The sequence below is a fragment of the Salvia splendens genome, unplaced genomic scaffold (assembly GCF_004379255.2).
Source record: "Salvia splendens isolate huo1 unplaced genomic scaffold, SspV2 ctg173, whole genome shotgun sequence".
Taxonomy (NCBI): domain Eukaryota; kingdom Viridiplantae; phylum Streptophyta; class Magnoliopsida; order Lamiales; family Lamiaceae; genus Salvia; species Salvia splendens.
In genome coordinates this window covers 9,560-28,216 of record NW_024598812.1, presented here as the reverse complement: position 1 = coordinate 28,216, position 18,657 = coordinate 9,560, and the positions used below count along the sequence as shown (strand labels likewise).

Sequence of the window (18,657 nt, the reverse complement as noted above, 5' to 3'; positions counted from 1 at the left end):
TAAAATATCTTTTTAATAATAATAAAAATAATAATATCATTTCTTAATAAGTTACCCGTATCCAACCCGAACCCAACCCAGAATTATCGGATTCTTAACAGGTCAACCTGATAAGGAAACAAACCCAATAAGGCTTAATCCAAACCCAATAATTTCAAGCAGATTCGTGTTGGATTATCGTGTCGTGTCAAATTGTCAGCCATACACAGAATGCATATATTATAGGGTTGGCAATTGTCGTGTTGACCCAAGGTGGTTCGTATCGTTAATGAATTCGTGTTGTGTTCGGATTTGGGATTTTCTTAGCAGGTTGTGTTCCTGTTTGTCCTTATTAGGTCGAGTCATTGACATGTTAACCTGATAACAACTCAACACGCACGATTTGCCACTCTTAATATGTATGAATGATCATTCAAACCAATTAGGGTCAAATTAAAGTTTTACTACTCCCTCTGTCCCACAAGAATATGCACTCTTTTCTTTTTATTCCGTCCCACAAGAATATGCACTTTCTAATTTTTGAACTCTTTTCTCTCATTCTTCACCAACAATACTTTATTTACTTTTTCTCTCTATCTCTCTCCTACGTTACCAATTTTGTACTCCTTTCATTCCATAGTAGTGGGGCATTTCTTTTCGGCACGGAGATTAAGAAATTAGAGAGATGAAGAGAGAATAAAGTAAGAGAGAGTAAAGTAAGTATGAAGAAATGTGTTAACTTTTACTAAAAAGGGAAATGACTCCACTACTATGGAATGTACCAAAATGGCAAAATGACTCAACTACTATGGAACGGAGGGAGTATTAAAAATCGTGCCGAACCCGAAGTGCATATTCTTTGGGGAGTATAATATTAAGAAAACTATTAATCACAATTAAGAACTACTATTAAGACTAATGTATAATTCATCTAGATGCATTGATTTGTGGCTCTGAGTTATTGGTATCAGGAGTCAGCTTTTTGGAATTTCATTCCCTTGATTCTTGCTTCCACCATCAGGAAAGTTATCTAATTACTTTTTGTTTCTTCACTGTTCTTATCCGCATATATTTGTAATCAAACCATAATATTCAACAAAGTATTAATGAGTGCGTTTAATTTTCTATTTAATAGAATAAGGGCTACTTAATAGACGGAATTAAATGCCACAGTCATTCAGTTTGATTACATTTATGAAGATTTAAAAAAATAAAATACAAACGCATCATATATTGCCAAAAAAGTTCTTGCACTTCATAATTGAATTACATAGAGTTCCTCGCTCCAATCTTCGACAGAGAGAAAGAAGATGTGGATTTCGGAAGGAGAGGGCCGTCAGGATTTTCAGCCTGCTCTACTGCACAGGATGTTACTCAAGGAATTGATGGCTCTTCCCTCTCCGCTATTGTTACTGGTCCATTTTTCTTTCTCTCAAATCATACATGAAGATTTATTGATTTTCATCGAAAATAAATTATTGGGTTCCTCACTATGTTGCAAAGTTCCTTTTTTGGAGATGGGTTTATCATGGACTTGGGGTTTCCTCTGTTTTAATCTTGTGTTCTGAATCTTGGTCGAGCTCACTGTTCTATATGGCGGAGTGTGTGTGTCTGTGTGTGTTTAAGTTGCATTGATTTTTTTATTAGATCATGGTTATAGAATGAATCTGAGATTAACGTTTCTTGATTCTTGGTTATTGAGAAATTTATGTGTGATTGACTATTGAGAATTATGGATTTCAAAATATTGAAGTGTGCTCATTCCTTGTAGTTTAAATATTTTTTTTGGCTTGGATTATTTGAGGCTAAAAAAAGTTGATCTTTTCAGTTTAAGGGAACCAATGGTGATCCTCTTTAAGTATATAAAAACAGTGGAGAAAATTGAACAAAATATTTGGAACGAGTATAGAAGCTTAAACTATAACTATAACAGAGAGTAGTAGTTGCATCTTGTATGTTGTTTCTGTCATGGTTATGACTTATAAAGCTGTGCCATTGGTTCTGCGGCTATCTTTGTTCACATGTCAATACTTTTTTTTTACCTGATTGGGTGTTTTTTCTCTTGTGCAACTTTAGGATGTGATTGAGTTCTATATATAACATAGTTTGTGAATTAAACTGTGGGATTTCTAAAATACCGAACTGAATCTCACATTTTATTGGTTGCTAACGAGTACCCTGAGTTGTCACACCTTTGTTCACACATGCTTATAAGTGAATGGGGCTAAACTGATCTGTGTGGATATTTATTGATCGAATAGAAATTTTTCTAGTATGTGGCTTGTACAGGGATGAAAATCTTGATGCTTGATGTTGTGACTATAGTGCTTTTTTGTCCGTCTATCAGGAGCATCAAGTGGCATTGGACAAGAAACCGCTAGAGTCCTGGCATTACGTGGTGTTGATGTAATTATGGCAGTGCGTAATGTGGAGAGCGGTAAAAAGGTCAAAGAAACAATACTCAAAGAGTCCCCTAAAGCTAAGATTGAGGTTATGGAGCTCGATCTTTCCTCTTTGGCATCCGTTAGGAAATTTGCATCCGAATATAACTCTTTGGGGCTTCCCTTAAACCTCCTCATGTGAGTTTCTTTTGATCTATGGTCTCGAACACCACTATGTCTTTTTATGTTTCTTCATTATTAAAGACCTGTGAACTAATATCTTTTCTTAAATAAAAGTAACAATGCAGGGGTTATGGCTACACCCTTCATGCTTTCACAAGACAATATTGAAATGCAATTTGCAACTAACCATCTAGGTATGCTTCCGTGTACTTCTTTCCCACAAAATTCAAGTGTACCTTTTATTATCCTTGTAGCATTTGGTGATGCTCTGTTTTACATGAGCTTTTGGATTCTTTAATTTCACACAATGACAGTGCTTTATCCCGTATCAAAGCGAACAGATTTGGACCATTTCGTTTATTATAACCATATTATAATTAATAACCATGGCTTGACTATTTTGGATTACGAAAACTGACAAATGCATCTTAATCTATCATCTATGCATTACATTCAAAGTTTTGTTTATGTCAGATTGACCTTTACTTAAAAATATCTTAATGTGCATAGCATATGGATTTAAGTTTTTACTAGTACATGTGTATCGTTTTTATATTTGCTTCTTCCAAACATGGTGGATAATTACAAAGATGTCTTGGTTTGTTTGAAACTTTCACATATAAACCATGATACTGTTGAAACATGTTTTGTAGCTCTTTAAACTATTTTTCTTTGTTTCAGTTGGTTTTCTTCTAACAAAGATGTTAATCATTCTGTCAACTTTTTGTTAAATTTAACACAAAAGCTAGTATTTAGGGCCTAATGATGCATGTTACATTCACTTTTATCCTGTGTTATAAGCTTTCTTCGTCTGGATTACTAATAGATTTCTTCTTATGGTTTTATGAAAAATAAAACTATTATTGACTATGTGACTATATCCCTCTTTTACTCTTGTCTCAGGTCATTTTCTGTTAACAAATCTTCTACTGGAAAATATGAAAAAGACTGCAAATGAAAGTGGGAAAGAAGGAAGAATTGTCATTGTTTCATCAGAGGCCCATCGGTATACGTATCGTGAAGGCATCCGCTTTGACAAGATCAATGATAGTTCAAGGTATGTATCATTAAGTATCATTGCAAAGTTTTCTCAAAACTAGCGATGCTGGATTAAAGTTATTAAAAGAAATATTCGAGACATGAGTTATTTTGATTACCTTATTTCTTGTTAAAGACTTTGTAAGCCAATTATTTATTATTGCTGCTGTAGCCATCAGTAAACAGAAAATAAGGATGGATTATTCCTTAAATTTGGGAACATCCTAACTGCAACATACAACTCCAATTGTATATACCTCAGATACTGTAACAGCTTTAATCTCTTTATGACACCAACTATTAAGTCAGTATAGAATGTCTCATTTATTTCTTTAACTCAATATGGTAAAGGTTATTTCTTGTATTATTGTTCTACAGTTACAATAGCATGTTGGCATATGGACAGTCCAAGCTGGCTAATGTATTGCACGCTAATGAACTTACAAGGCTGTTTCAGGTAATCAATGGTGTGGCCGAAATACAAAATTTAAACTCGCTAAGCCTAGAATTCAATTGTCATTGCATATTCTGTTTGTTACCTGTGTTCGTATGTTAAACAGGTAGCCCTACAAATTATGGGCTAGCCTTAACGAGCTACGAGTTATATGTTCCTGGCCGGTTTAATATGGCGGCCGTAACCCTAACAACACATGCCTGGTTTAAATGGGCCATTAATCTAACTCATACTCCAAAAGTCAAATCATGACACTGTAGTGTTTGGTTTGACATACCTGCACTTGAATTTAATAATAAAAGTCATGTTTAGTAGTACTAACTTTGACATTATGTTCGAATATGGCATATAGCACTTTAAAACTTGCCTGCTAATTCATGTTCCAATGACCTTCAACCTCTATTGAACTTGCCTGCAAATTAATGGACCTAAATTATAACCTTTAAAGTTCAGATGCATCACCAAACAACAGAGCAATTTGATGTTCTTTGATGTGAAAGTACAACCGTTTCTCGACTTGAGTAAATCTGGATGTACACGATGTCTATTTCATACTCCCTCTGTTTTTTAAAAATAGCAATTATTTCCATTTTGGGCCGTTCCTTAAAAATAGAAACTTTAGAATATTTCTATTTTAGGACATGGACCCCACAATCCACTAACTCTACTTTCACTACTTTTTCTCTTCCTCTCTCTTACTTTATACATTTTTCTTTTCCTCTCTCTTACTTTACCAATTCTTCTCGCTTACTTTACCAATTATACATTAAAACCCGTGCCGTTTCAAATGTTTCTATTTTTAGAATACAGATGGAGTATTTTTCAGTATATATACAAGCCAGGGCATCAATTTCCCTAAATCAGCCCAAGTTCGCTGCCTACCAAGATATAGCCTAAGTTTATGCAAGTACTTGAAGCTGGTCTGCCTATGCTGATATTCATCTTAACACTTGGTCTATTCTGCAGCGTGCTCCTTTTGCAATTTGTAAGGCTTTTTGCGAGCTGAAGCAGTGTAACATTTGGTTTTTCATGCTATTACAGGAAGAAGGGGTTAAAATAACTGCCAATTCACTCCATCCAGGAGCAATCGCAACCAACCTTCTGCGGCATCATGGCATCATCGAGGGTAACCATCGACTTCATACTTCTCTTACTTCCAGTAACATCAGATTTATCTATTGGTTGTTGGAAATTTTTGGGGGTGATGTGTTTTCTGCAGGCCTAGTTAACTGGGTTGGTAAGTACTTCATCAAAAACATTCCTCAGGTGGGTTAATACCATTTCCCATTTCAACTGCACGATCCACGTGTAATTCATACAGTGCGCCTTCAACTGAACCCGTTTCCTTGTTCCTGCAGGGAGCAGCCACTACGTGCTATGTAGCTTTGCATCCAGAGGTTGAAGGCGTGAGTGGTAAGTACTTTTTAAACAGCAACGTTGGCCAACCGTCAAATCTTTCTTCAGATATTCAGCTGGCTAAGAAATTGTGGGACTTCAGCTTGAAAATGGCGAACTCTTAAATAGTTTGAGACAAGCTCATTTCAGAAACCAAGAAGAGCCACACATGATTATATTGTGTCAAATATTTGTACATCATCAAGACAGTTGTGTGTTTATGGACCATGTGAATTTTTACTGCAAGTTCGGCAGGTTGTTCTGATGCATTCAAATCTTACGTGTGTGGGAGATTTAATCAGAAATATATGTATGTTTTCACATTTTTTAAGGTTTTATTATGATGAGGACTGAAATAGTTTTATGTTTCTCCTTTGTGAAAAATGTATGAAAAGATGCATCTTTCATAAGGGCCCGTTTAATTGGTCAGAAATGAGAAGTAAGTTTAATATATCTGGAGTCAATAGTGCATTTCTGGAGTATCAGCCACATTCCTTTACTACTTTATTTTTTTATTAAACTAATCAAGTGTTTCTGGATTGCAATTTGCACATTACTTCTGTACCACATTTCTTAGTCAAGAAATAATATATACCCCTACGAACCACCATTTATTCACTGAGTCCTACTTTTTATTTCTTTCAATAAAAAATGTAATTAATCAAAAATATTTAATTTAAATACATAAGTTAACTAAAAATATCAAAAGTTACATAATTACAAAATCCACAAAATTAAAATTACATAATTAAAATCTTATTTTTCTCTGAGGCCCAACTCCACCTCGAGTCACCAAACAAGCAATGCATGCGACTTAAATTGTTCCGACGTGGAATTGCTAGTGTTGGTACTCACTAGTTTCATCAAATAGCCAAATATAACCACCAATCAACAGGGGTAGACGGGGAAGGGCTCGTAGTTAGTTCCAACCAATGTTTCCAATCTCGTATGGTGGCTTATGGTGGTCTGCCCGAAAACCACCATAGGGATATGACGCATCGGTATGACAGAATAGGCGGTCAATAATTAAATAAATAAAATAATACATATATATTATATATAATCCAAAAAATTAGAAAATAATAACATCTGAACTCTTAAGACAATTAATAAAAATAAATAAAATGCTAGTGGAAATAGGGGTTACTTTTTAGATTTTAACTTAATTAAGTATTTTTTTAATTTAAAATTGGGCCGGCTATGGGTCAATGAGTAAGTGTATAAGGGTTAATTAGGCATGTCCCTAGTTATTGGACTGAATAGTCAAAATTCGATATAAAAAAGTCAAAATTGGATTAAAATGTCAAAATTGGAGATAAAAAGTCAAAATCAGAGGCTAATCACACTAGTGCACTGATTAATTAATACTCCTTCCGTTCCATGTTAATAGAGGCGTTTTATTTTCTTTTCTCTATTACTTTATTTTTTCTCCACTTTAAATATATATTACTCTTATTTTTTTCAAAACAAGTGCAGAAAATGAAACGCCTCTATTAGGGCGGAACGGATGGAGTATTCTTTAAAGAATTTAATTAAATTGAGCTTGGTTTAATTACCAGAAGTCTATTAGAATAAAACATATCTAAATCTCCTTGAATCCCTAGCCAAACCAAATAAATACACTTTAAATATAGAAAGAGAATCAGACTAGAATATATTTATCCTCATACACAAGAACAAAATTTTCCTCTACAGGACTTGTTGTATATTTTTTTCCCTTAAAGTTAGAAGTTTGATAATTTATTATCCACGCAATAACTAATAGAGTGATGGGAGTTGCAAGCCCTCTTCTATAAAAAAAGAAGAAGATTTGCATAAAAGATAGTAGTAATACTTGATCCGTAGGAGTAAGCACTAAAAGAGCTAATCATTTGTATTGTGGTGTGTCTGGGTTGATCAATAACATCAACGTTTTGAACCAATTACCTCTATTCAATTACGTATATGATGGGAGAGCCCCATCTATAAAAATTCATAGCCAATTGTCGACGATACAATATGATCTACTACTAATCCGATGAGATCAACTCACGGAGGCTAGTGTTAGTGAAAACGATTATATGTTTAATAAAGCATTGGTAATTTCATAACATTAATAGAAAGGTTTTAAATTATATTTAAAATTTACTTTTAGACGCACATTTTAATGAGAAATAATGTTAGTACTATATTACCCCACTAATCCGGGTAATTTGATTCATCAGATTTAATGGTATGATAGTACATGAATTTCACGCCCTCACATCCACAAACTTTACACTTTACAGTGATCGCTCTATTTAAGTTTTACTAGTTGGACCACTAACCTAAGTCGGATAGAAAGACATTTATTATGTAATTAAATTAATGATCGTATATTCGTATGTAGTAGTTGTAAATTAAAAATTTAACTATAACGGGAAATATAAAAAAATGTTTCGAATAGCACTTGATAGAGATATATAGCATGGTTGGCAGTCCCATATTAATTTCTTGTCCAACATTTTATCATTTGATCATCAATCGAAGAAACAATGACCTAAGATGTAGTTAAACCATTTCATATGCATAATTTAAAGGTTAATTACTTAAAATTTTACTTCGATTTTAACACGTTAGAAAATGTTTATATAACAAATTGAACAATTCAAATGTCGAATATACAAAATGATATTTTCGCTTTTTAACACGTTAAATTTACAAGTTTTGATCCTTATTATTCCTGCATTCGAACATCAATTAATAAGCAACGAGATATAAAGTTCAAATCCACTCCTCCCCCTCTCAAAGTCTATTTCTTTTGCAAACTCCTTAGTTTTGAAGTAGTCTTATGTTTAAAAAACGGTTGTGATCACTAATGATTGCATCCTAATCTGGATCCATTACCAAAATCAATCATTACGAATAACACGACTCAACTAAATATAGAAAATAAAGACAGAGATACACAAACCATAATGAGTCGTTTGGTTAGCATGACAAATCATGTTAAATGTTATTATCATGAGTTAACCTGCTGTTTGGTTGCTTTGTTTGATAACATGAGGCCCGATGTCGGCCCGTCAAAGCCCGAACTGTTCATCCAAATAACATGTGTTTCGTATCAGCATTTGAGGCACCGATTATAATCATGCCTCGACTCCCGTGCCCGATACAGCATCAACATTTCCATTTTGCCCTCTATACGTGATTTGAATTTTGGAAACACCTCCTCCAATAATTCATCCCCAAACCTTGTGTGAAACCACTGCAGACACACCCTACAATTGAAGCCAGAGATTGTTACAACACTTGAGGACTCCATACCCCCACGCACAAAAGGTAGGCCAAAATTGTTGTATTATTCCCCTCTATAACAATTTGGATCGGTGTTTGTATATGGTCACAAATGCCGTCTGAATTTTGCGTCCACATCCAGGGGGTCGGCGTTAGGGATCCGATTCGTCCACCGGAATCGGTCGACATAAACATCAGCAAGTTTTCGCCCAAATTTCAGACGGTTAGTTATTGATGCTCCAGTTCATAAACAATCGACTCTTTCCATTTGTGTTTTTATTTTTTACGTGCTTGATTTTCCAGATCTCCTTTTGTGCTTTATTTTTTATGTGCTTGATTTTCCAGATCTCCTCTTGTTCTTTATTTTTAGGTGTTGAGCTTTATTATTGCTAAGAATTTTTAATCTCTATTAGTAGTATATTGGTTTATAGAAATGGAAGACCAGTTTCTCTGCAGAGTAAATAGTTCTCGTTAGTATGCACACAGAGTTTGTATTGACAAGTTGTATCTGTTCATAACTTGAGTTTGCAGCCAAATTTGAGTACGTGTATGTGCATCACATGACTGTGTATTCGTTAGTAAAGTGAGTCTTTACTGAATCTAGAGTTCTCTAAAGGCAATTTTATGTTTTTGTGCCCAATATTCATGAATTTCATTCTGATTTTGTAACATTTCCTTGGTAGTTGTAATTGAATTGCTCGTGATGGCCCGTATTGTTCGTGTACCCCCTTCCGTTAACCTGATGGTGGAAGATATACTTTTTTTGTTGCGTATTCAACAAATCATCATTCTGTACTTATACTTGAAAAGAACAAGGCGTTTTACACGTCGTGTAAGAAATCACCAAGTTAGGTATTCACTAATTGAGCGAATCCCTCCACAAGTGAGGCATATGAACAGGCTCACTGCAGTTAGTGATGTCGACTGTTTTTCGAACCTCCGTATGGATAGGAATGCATTTGGACGATTGTGTATTCTTTTAAGAGACCGTGGTGGACTACGGAATGGTCGATTTGTGTTACTAGAGGAGCAAGTAGCAATTTTCCTAGGCATTTTAGCCCATCATAAGAAAAATAGACCTTCTGGATTTGAATTTCGTCGTTCGGGTGAAACCATTTCTCACTATGTGCATCTTGTACTTAAAGCGGTACTCAAGTTGCATACAATTTTATTGCCTCGGCCTGATCCGGTGACAAACAATTGTGTTGATCCACGATGGCAACACTTCAAGGTAATCTAACTTTAATTTGCACGATTTGCATTCAATTCTTGCAGTTTGTTGGTAGTAATATATTGTTTTCATAATGCTGGTACCGAATTGCAAATAGGGTTGTATTGGCGCTTTGGACGGCACTTACATAAATGTGCTCGTAAGGACCTTAGACAAGCCACGATATCGCACGCGAAAGGGCCAAATCGCGACCAATACTCTTGCTGCGTGTGACCGCAATATGAAGTTCTTATACTTTTTACCCGGGTGGGAGGGATCGGCGGGTGACTCTCGAGTGCTTAGGGATGCTGTCACTAGAGAAGGTGGATTGAGAGTAAACAAAGGTGTAAGAACAGGATACTGTGATTATTTAATCCTTGTAGTATTCATTTTATCTTTTTCCCATTATTTACACTAGCTAAATACCCCATCGTATGTTGGCACTTTTATAGGAACTTATTATCTATGTGATAATGGATACGCAAACAGTGAAGGATTCCTTACTCCGTATAAAAACGTGCGCTATCATTTGAAGGAATGGGGAGTCGGGACCCAGCGTCCGCAAAATGCACGAGAATTGTTTAATCTAAGGCATACTAGAGCTCGTAACATAATTGAGAGGGCCTTTGCAGTGCTAAAGATGAGATGGGGTATCTTACGGAGTGCTACTTTCTATCCGATTAAGATCCAGATCCGGTTAATCATGGCATGCTTCCTGCTACACAATTTCGTACGGGGTGAGATGCACAATGATCCAATTGAGCAACACGTTGACGGAGATACACAACCTCTGGTCGATGAGGAGATTCATGGTGACCTAGAATTCGTAGATCAAGTAGAGCCAACTTCAGAATGGAACCAAATGCGGGATGACTTGGCTAACTCCATGTGGAGTAATGTGTGTTTTTATGTGACTTTTCCAAATTTAATTTGGTTAATTTTGCCTAGAATTGTCAGATTACATCTGTTATATAAGCAGTATCTTATTGTGAGGTTATTATAAATAATTACATATTTTCTCAATGTTTTTTGTTTTGTAGCGAGCCAATGTCGACGGTAACTGAAGAATTGGACATGATACCCGAGTGTCTTTGCGGCGGTGGCAGGATGAAGTTGTTATGTGCTGGGAAAGCGGCCACACACGCCGGTCGTTACTTTTATAAATGCCCAGCCGATGATAAACATTCCGGGTCTTTCTTGTGGTGCGATGACTACCATTCTCGGATAGGGGATGGCAAGCAACCGACATATGTAAAGAGTCAACTTTATCGGCCTAATAAACATATGAAGTACAGGGAGGAAGCGAAAAATAAAAACATCATCAAGCAGGGTAGTGATTGTGGGGTCTGTGGCCGCTGTCGCGTTGAAGCTCGGGTGAACCTCTTGTTGGCTGGCTTGGGTTTAGTTTTATTATTGGTTGGATTTGTGCTAGGGAAAATGGTGTAGTTTGTTTATGCAAAATGTGCAACAAAGACTCCAACTTATTATGTAGTTTTCTATTCATGAATTATGCTGTTGCTATGACATTTGGTGAATCACCTACATGCACTTATATTTTGAATTAAGTTGTTTGTAATTTGTATATTATGTCTTGGACGAAAAGTGACTTATTGACTAATATTTATGGGGTAGGTGTTGTAGCTTTTATGTTGTAGCTTCTTTTGCGGGATATGCAAACTCACTTCAATGAATCATCTCCAATCCTACAAATGGGGGATTTGATTTGATTCAACTACATCAATAGCCGTATAGAAATGAATGAGGGGTAGATCAGAGTGATGGAGTGTAAGAATTCTGCTCATAAATGAGGAAGAAGAAAGGATTCTATAAATATGAACCTCATTGGTGGAGCAACTACACAGTTATATATTTTCTCTCTTTCAACTTAGATAGCGTCAAATGGCAATGGACTCACCCCTCCAAAGCTCATTTCTTTACCGTGGAACATGGAAGCATGAAATTGACACCATCATTCTGTCCACCATGGCTCGCCTAAAAAAGGACTATGGCTGTGAGGGTTCGGTATTCCCCAGCCACTTTATTTTCGAGGCTCAGTCCGTGGTGGAGTATCATTTTGGGGTGACGTTTGAATGGTGGGAAATTGTGGATCGCCTTCACTTCTTGGAACAGCGCTATAGGACCTTCAAAGAGCTCCTAGGAATCGCAGGTACTTACTGGGATCAACCGAGCAACAAGATCATCGTCTCGGCGAACACGTGGGCAAGCCATCTCCCTGTAAGTTCTATGCGCTATTTGTAGAAAAGTTAACATTATGTGAATATTTTAAGATGATGTATGACCTTGTAATCGATGTAGAGAAACCATCTCTTCGGGGCATACCACAGTAGTGGTGACCCTGCATACAAAGAGTTACGGGAGCTGTTTGCGGTGAATGAAAGCATGCAAGGGATAGAGAGAACGTTGATCGTCCTGTCGGATTCTGTGGAGGCAGCGGGCCATTTGTGTGATGCACCAAAGAAGAATGCACAACCCGTAGAGCCGGGCGAGGTCAACAGTGGGAACCCATTTTCTCTTGCACGACGCAAGCTCATGTTCGATGACGGAGGACCACAAGACCTTGAGTCAACAAACAAGAATGTCACCGGCCGTGTTTTACCTCGAGAGACCCCATCAAGGAGTCCAACACTCACCTATTCGTGTGGATCATCCAAGCCTGTGACTTGGTATAGGATGCCACGGAAGCCCGATATCTAGTCGTGTGCGACTGTGTAGCTTTTTTGTCATTATCACTAATCTCGGCTGTGTTTTGAGTTTACTTGGTCGGCTGGTTAGGAATATTTTAGTAGAATGTCGTAGTAAGCATGGGATTGGTGTTAGGCTCGGTTATCACAGATCTTGATTAGCAAGATCAGCCGGAGCTGTTTCCTTTTGATGCAAATGGAACAATATTAATGGAAGTCCATGTGTTATCATATTTTGATCTATTAAAATCATCTATTTCTCTTTGCTGATGTAGTGCTCGACGCAGAGCTGTAACATCTAGATTCAGTCAATAATTTTATCAAGTCGTGATCATCAATGCATTGATGATTGAATATTTGTATAGTGATATAAATATGATAAAATCTATGAAAATGAGGTTTGTGAAAATGAATGGAAAATGAGGTTGGAGAGTCTACACGAAGAATTGAGGGACGCAGCAGCAATTGAGATATATATAACTTTGATATTGTATAAGTAATTAAGAATTAAGCACACAACATTTCACTTCATCCAATAGATAATATAACATAGTTCTTGACATGCCAAAAAAGGTCAGCTACAAAAAAGCTACGCCAAAAACCACCAACTGACGTTTAAATTACAGAAATGTCTTCATAGTAGATAATATATAAAAACTAGCTTAATTAGGTCCAAAAGAACATAGTTTTTGATTACCCAAATCAACCGGCAAATGTACGTTCCACCCATTGCATGAAGCGACTCCTAATTAAGACCTTCTTTCTCAATGATGCGCCTCACATATCCCGGCTTTGAGGCGTCAGGGAGGCCGGTGAAGATTTCCAGCCTCGAGTTCTCCTTACCGATGATGTCGCAGAGGTCGTAGCGCTGAGACTCTGTCAGCTCCGGGATGTTTCCCAAATGACGGAAGATCTCTTTCCTAGCTTGGCCCAAGTCGATCTCATAACCAATACGAGCGGTCAACTTATCCAAACGTGCATTCGTTTCAGCATGCAAGTTGCTAAGGAGGTTGAGCAAAGCAGAATCATCATCACAGCTCTTGCGTTTACGAGTCATTTTTTTTGGAGCAGGAGCAGGAGGCGCATTAGTGTTTGCAGCCACGTTCTGCCCACTTTGAGCGCTGTTGTCATCAACAACTTCATTTGTGTAGCCGGGTTGGACTTGATCAGACCCTAGAAAGTCTTCAAAGCTTGGGTAGTAATCAGCACTTTCCCCGATAGATGTAAATGCCTCATCCGTGGTATTGTTAGCCACTGCCTCGCCAATACCCTCAGCAGTCCCTCCAGTGGCCCTATCGTTCCCAAATATCATCTTCCAATCATCCCAGAGAGGCCAAGCTTTGTGGCGCATGGTGCGGGCATTGGGATCTTGCTGCAATGGAAAAATGAGTGTGCGGGCGCACAAGTGAAGACATGGCAGATCAACAAATTTTAAACCATGAAAGAGTGAAGAATATACAACTATCACATACCCTCACGATTTGATCCCATTGGTCATCCGAGCAATCAATTTTGAAATCATTGTGTACGTTGAAGCCAACCCCACTACGGTCGAGTATTTTGGACAGCGAGTAGTAGTTCCTTTTCCATGTAGTAATCTTGGATTGAATGTGTGGCGTTGCCTTCAAATCAGTAGTTGGGAACTCATTTTTCAACCATTCCTCTATCTTTTGTGCATATCCACCTCGGAAGCCATTGTCTGACTTCCATCCTGTGGCAACAAGTTCCTTCAAAGCGGAGATTAGTATCAGCTCTTCACGGTCAGACCAAGATCTGCGAGGGCGGTCGCACGGGCGGAAGCTTGAGCGGCGATACTGACTGCGGCCTATAACAGAGAATCAGCATAGAGGCAAATCAAATTTGGTTAATGTCGTTGCCTACTGGATGTGCATAAATTAGGTGAAAACTGAGTGCTCTTAACCCCCAAACCTTGGGTGCATTGGCTGCCACCGGCACTAGGTGCATTAGTCCGTGCCTCAGACATTGCTATGAACAATTAAAAACAGAGACAAGTGTTACATACAATTGCCGGTGTATACGGAGACAAGAAATAATGAAGAAGAGAGCTCCAGATATGACATGAAGATAGAATGAAAACAATAATTTAAACACCCAGGTAATAAAAGTTCAGACAAAGCTTCTCACAGTGAAATCGATTTAGCAGACAAGCAAAAGCGACATACACATCAGGTAATAAAAGTTCAGAGCTTCATGATTAAAACAGAATACAGGGGCCATCAAGAAAACTAATACTCAACATTATATCAAAAGAAGCTTAGATCTAGGAGCTCTCGGCACATCAACGGGTAACTGGGAACGAAGTATGTTAGTCTAACCTGGGAAGCTGAAATCTCGAAACCGTCGACGACCTTAAGCTGCCGCCGTCGTGTGGAAAGTTACTCTCAGGAGGAAATCAACCGCGAATGAGGACAACCCAAAGGGAGGCGATGTAATCCCAAAATAAGTGGAAAATCTTAGGGGCAAAAGGGTCAGCACAAGACCAATATCTACATGCTCAAAGTTAACCAAACAATGGGATGGGATTGTTATTCATGATTGAATAGGTGAACCAAACAACTGGATTATCAAGACTCAAGTGCAGATCATGATTATAAACCACATTTGGGCCCAAATATATTAACAACCCGTCATGATAACCAAACGGACCCTAAATGTGAAGAAAAAGAACCTCTAATAGCAACTCATAACAATCAATTCACAGCACAGGCGTTGCCAGAACAGGTCAATTTCGATCAACATTTTATTCCTTATTTCAAATATAAAGAAAATTACAATTTTATATTATAATAATAAATCTAAAAAAAACAATACAAAAGACTGTAATTTAATTTGCCAAATTCAACTTAATTTGACAAATGCAAAAACGATGAAGACGAAATAGACCCAAATTGTTTGATTCATTGTGAGGGGCACCTTTCTATTTATTAAACGATAGCCAAACTAGTCACCCAACCTCAATCTTATTAGGCTTCTAATTAAGGTACCCATCACAGTGAATCACGAAATTACTTAAAATTCTATAAAATTATTATGCATCATCATCCTATTCACAAAGTAGGAATTCATTATCCTAATCAATCAATATCCGTTTTTCCCAATTTTGTCCATAATTTGGGTTAAATCCCTAGGATGCACATTTACCTTTAGCCCGTCCTTCATGAACAGCGTCAGAGACATCTTCTGCTCCACTTTGTGCCCCTTCGCCACCACGAGGCGGTGGCGGAGCAGCAGCGCCGCCGCGATCGACTTCATCTGCAGATACGCCAGATCCTTCCCCAGGCATATCCTCGGCCCCGCATTAAACGCCACGAATTTGAACTGATCCTTGGCTTCGAACTTCTTCTCATCCTCCGATAACCACCTCTCCGGCTTGAATTCGAGGCAATCTTCTCCCCAAATGAACTTCATCCTCGCCGACGAGTAGATCGAGTATGTGATATTCGATCCCGCCGGCACGAACGTGCCGTCCGGCAACACATCGTCGGCGATCACATGCTTCGAGTCCTGCGGAACCGATGGATAGAGCCTCAGCGTCTCCGACAGCGCCGCCTTGAGGTACACCAGCCGATCGACCTCCTCGAACACCAGCGGATCGGCCAGCCACTTGGCGATTTCGCCGCCGCGAGACTCCTTGAGGACCGTGCAGAGCTCGATTAGGATCTTCTCCTCCGCCGCCGGATTGAGCGTGAGCAGCCAGAAGAACCAGCTGAGCGCCACCGACGAAGTGTCTCGGCCGGCGAGGATGAAATTAAGAGCAACTTGTTGCAGAAATTTATCACTGTATGTTTCCCTCTTTTTCATAAACCTCGATAGCAGGTCGTCGTGCTGGGCCCCGCTCTCCTGCTGCTGACTCAGCTCGAGCTTACGTGTATTAATCACATTGGTCAAGTAACTGTCCACGTGTCTCAGGCTCTGGCTCAAGCTGAGCTCCATTCCGACCCGCAGCCATTTCTTAAACTTCCAAATAAACTCGGGTAGAATGAACCGGTGCAGTGACGCCTCCGTGGCATTGTCAAAGGCGGAGGCGAAGCTGTTTTCGGGGAGGTCCGGAGCCAGGGTTTGAGGATCCTTCCCAAAAGCCAAGCCGCATATGTTGTCAAAAGTGAGCCGAAGCAGGAGGGTCCTGGAGATCGACCGGCTTGCCCTGGAGCTGAGCCGATTCGAGAATCGGGCAGAAGCGGTTCTTAATAGTCCGGCTGACCCAGCGCGCCATGGCTTGCCTCAGCGTGCGGGTGGTGAATTCCAGTGCGGCGGTCTTACGCTGGAACAGCCACGTGTCTCCATCTGAGTTGAAGATGCCCTCGCCGAGCAGGTCATGGAACACAGCCTGCCAGGTGGGGCCCTTGGGGTAATTGTCGAACTTAACCTTCAAAATGTGCTCTAGGTTTTTGGGGTCGCACGTGACCGTCACGAGCCCTTGCTTCTGAGCCAGGTACGGGAGGGCGAAAATGCAGGTTTGGTAGGTTCCGCCGCAGGCTCGGAGGTTATCGGCGATCCACTCGTGGATGCGGCCATTGTTCTGGATTAGGCCCGGGAGACTGCCTAAAACGGGCCACAGCCGCGGCCCCTTGGGCCCTTTTAAAGACCTCGTGGTCGATCTGAACCACACGAGATAAGCTAACACCAAGGCTACTATCATCATGGCCGTTGATAAATCCATTACCGGGCCCACCAACATACCATAAACTCCCATTTCTCCTAAAAAAACAAGAAAAGAGGAAATGCAACCTGCAAAATGTGTGAAGTAGCAGCTAAGTTGTGTGAAACATGGGTTTAGTATAAAAATGTGTGATGGTATATATGTGAAAGTATAGGGGAAAAACCCTAGAAAAAGCAAAGGAAAAGGTAAGAGTAGAGAATTTAGAGGTAGAAGAAAGGGGGATTGTGAGTGACAGTGGTGAAGAAATAAAGTGATTTATAGAGAAATAAAGTAGCGGCATTAAATATGGGGGTCGAGCTCGAGATGTTCTTGCAATTTCACAACACCCATAACATTAAATGGTAGCAGAGGTCGTTGAGCAGGATTAAATTTTGTGTTTTCTTTTGTAATAATTTATTTTGACAAAAAATTATGGATTGTTGCTCACCTAATTTGGCAGGAAGTAAGCTCCTCTTTAATTTCACGCATTCAATGAGAGCTAAAAAGTTAATGAGATTAGTTGAGAAACGGTTGCATGTATAATACTACTCCACAACTGGTACACCACACATGTATACACAGATAAAGAGAGACAATCCAGTTGTGAAGAACATGAAAACTAAACACACTACTAAGATTACCAAAGAATTAGAGTTGCATAACAAAATTATTATTATTAAAGCTAATATATGTTAACCAATAATGACATAAGTTGCAAAAAATCGTGATTAAGCTATGTTTTGTTCTTTCAAGTGATTACATCTACATGAACTTTCAACGAATTAATGCATCATGGAAAGTTATTGACAAATTAATTTCACCGTGACTACATACATTGTTTAGTACCTTAGCAGTTTAGTCATATAGACATTTCAAAACGTTCACACTGTTAATATTTGTAGACGATTAATAATTATGTGAAAATAAGAAGAAAAGCAATTAAAATTCGTAGTATATTAGAAGTAGATTTAATTTTAGTGCATATGCAAAACTATAATTGGGTGAAAGTTATTTTAGATACAAGGACTATTATTTCTATTTGGTTCGTAATTAATGTGATATTAAGTATATTGTACACATGTAGGTTAAGAATGTGTAAACATAGCTGTCAATTTTACGATTTTGTGTAAACATACCAATCAATTGATAAAATGATCGTATTATTTGCTTATATTGACGAGTGAAAGCTGGGTTAGCTTAAGAATTAATGTAATGGTAATTTGGATTAATTAGTAACAATTTGAATTTGGTATACAATAAATTTCGACTTTTAACAGCATTGAATTAAATCCACATGCTCGGTTTCTTTAATTTAAAATTGTGGTTTGGAAAATCCGAACATGCTTTGCTTTAATTTACATAAATGTTTATATATGGTTGGGTGTGAGTTGGGAGTTTTA

General features: G+C 38.3%; 4 protein-coding genes across 6 annotated transcripts; 2 read left to right on the top strand and 2 right to left on the bottom strand.

Annotated features, from left to right (window-relative positions):
- The first annotated feature begins 1,085 nt into the window (after positions 1-1,085).
- Positions 1,086-5,798, top strand: LOC121789209 (short-chain dehydrogenase TIC 32, chloroplastic-like). Its single transcript, XM_042187707.1, has 9 exons — positions 1,086-1,089; positions 1,254-1,394; positions 2,327-2,558; positions 2,658-2,737; positions 3,447-3,600; positions 3,960-4,038; positions 5,077-5,161; positions 5,255-5,301; positions 5,394-5,798. The coding sequence occupies exons 1-9, from the start codon at positions 1,086-1,088 to the stop codon at positions 5,553-5,555; spliced, it is 984 nt and encodes a 327-aa protein (XP_042043641.1). The 3' UTR covers positions 5,556-5,798.
- A 2,569-nt stretch (positions 5,799-8,367) lies between these two features.
- Positions 8,368-11,496, top strand: LOC121789207. 3 transcript variants are annotated; one of them, XM_042187703.1, is made up of 5 exons: positions 8,368-8,730; positions 8,828-8,908; positions 9,369-9,916; positions 10,014-10,239; positions 10,348-11,496. In XM_042187703.1, exons 3-5 carry the CDS (start codon positions 9,389-9,391, stop codon positions 10,896-10,898), a joined length of 1,305 nt encoding a protein of 434 aa, XP_042043637.1. In that variant the 5' UTR covers positions 8,368-8,730; positions 8,828-8,908; positions 9,369-9,388; the 3' UTR covers positions 10,899-11,496. The 3 variants fall into 3 exon arrangements, with proteins under 3 accessions (XP_042043637.1, XP_042043638.1, XP_042043636.1); XM_042187704.1 differs by having other exon boundaries at positions 8,828-9,916; positions 10,348-10,793; positions 10,936-11,496; XM_042187702.1 differs by having other exon boundaries at positions 8,828-9,916.
- A 1,601-nt stretch (positions 11,497-13,097) lies between these two features.
- LOC121789208 lies at positions 13,098-15,660 on the bottom strand. Its single transcript, XM_042187706.1, has 4 exons — positions 14,934-15,660; positions 14,527-14,583; positions 14,070-14,422; positions 13,098-13,969 (listed from the first exon to the last, which is right to left on the bottom strand). Exons 2-4 carry the CDS (start codon positions 14,579-14,581, stop codon positions 13,343-13,345), a joined length of 1,035 nt encoding a protein of 344 aa, XP_042043640.1. The 5' UTR covers positions 14,582-14,583; positions 14,934-15,660; the 3' UTR covers positions 13,098-13,342.
- Positions 15,328-17,492, bottom strand: LOC121789206 (cytochrome P450 86A22-like). Its single transcript, XM_042187701.1, is given in 2 exon segments — positions 15,328-16,737; positions 16,739-17,492. Coding segments are annotated over 2 exon segments (1,614 nt in total). The 5' UTR covers positions 17,312-17,492; the 3' UTR covers positions 15,328-15,696.
- Positions 17,493-18,657: the final 1,165 nt, after the last annotated feature.

Coding starts and splice junctions, on each gene's coding strand:
- LOC121789208 (XM_042187706.1), bottom strand. CDS start 14,581: ATGTCTGAGGCACGGACTAATGCACCTAGTGCCGGTGGCAGCCAATGC. Junction 14,423..14,526: donor TGGCAGCCAATGCACCCAAG/GTTTGGGGGTTA, acceptor TCTCTGTTATAG/GCCGCAGTCAGTATCGCCGC. Junction 13,970..14,069: donor AATGGGATCAAATCGTGAGG/GTATGTGATAGT, acceptor TTTCCATTGCAG/CAAGATCCCAATGCCCGCAC.
- LOC121789207 (XM_042187703.1), top strand. CDS start 9,389: ATGGCCCGTATTGTTCGTGTACCCCCTTCCGTTAACCTGATGGTGGAA. Junction 9,917..10,013: donor CACGATGGCAACACTTCAAG/GTAATCTAACTT, acceptor AATTGCAAATAG/GGTTGTATTGGCGCTTTGGA. Junction 10,240..10,347: donor TGGATTGAGAGTAAACAAAG/GTGTAAGAACAG, acceptor GCACTTTTATAG/GAACTTATTATCTATGTGAT.
- LOC121789209 (XM_042187707.1), top strand. Junction 4,039..5,076: donor AACTTACAAGGCTGTTTCAG/GTAATCAATGGT, acceptor ATGCTATTACAG/GAAGAAGGGGTTAAAATAAC. Junction 5,162..5,254: donor GCATCATGGCATCATCGAGG/GTAACCATCGAC, acceptor TGTTTTCTGCAG/GCCTAGTTAACTGGGTTGGT.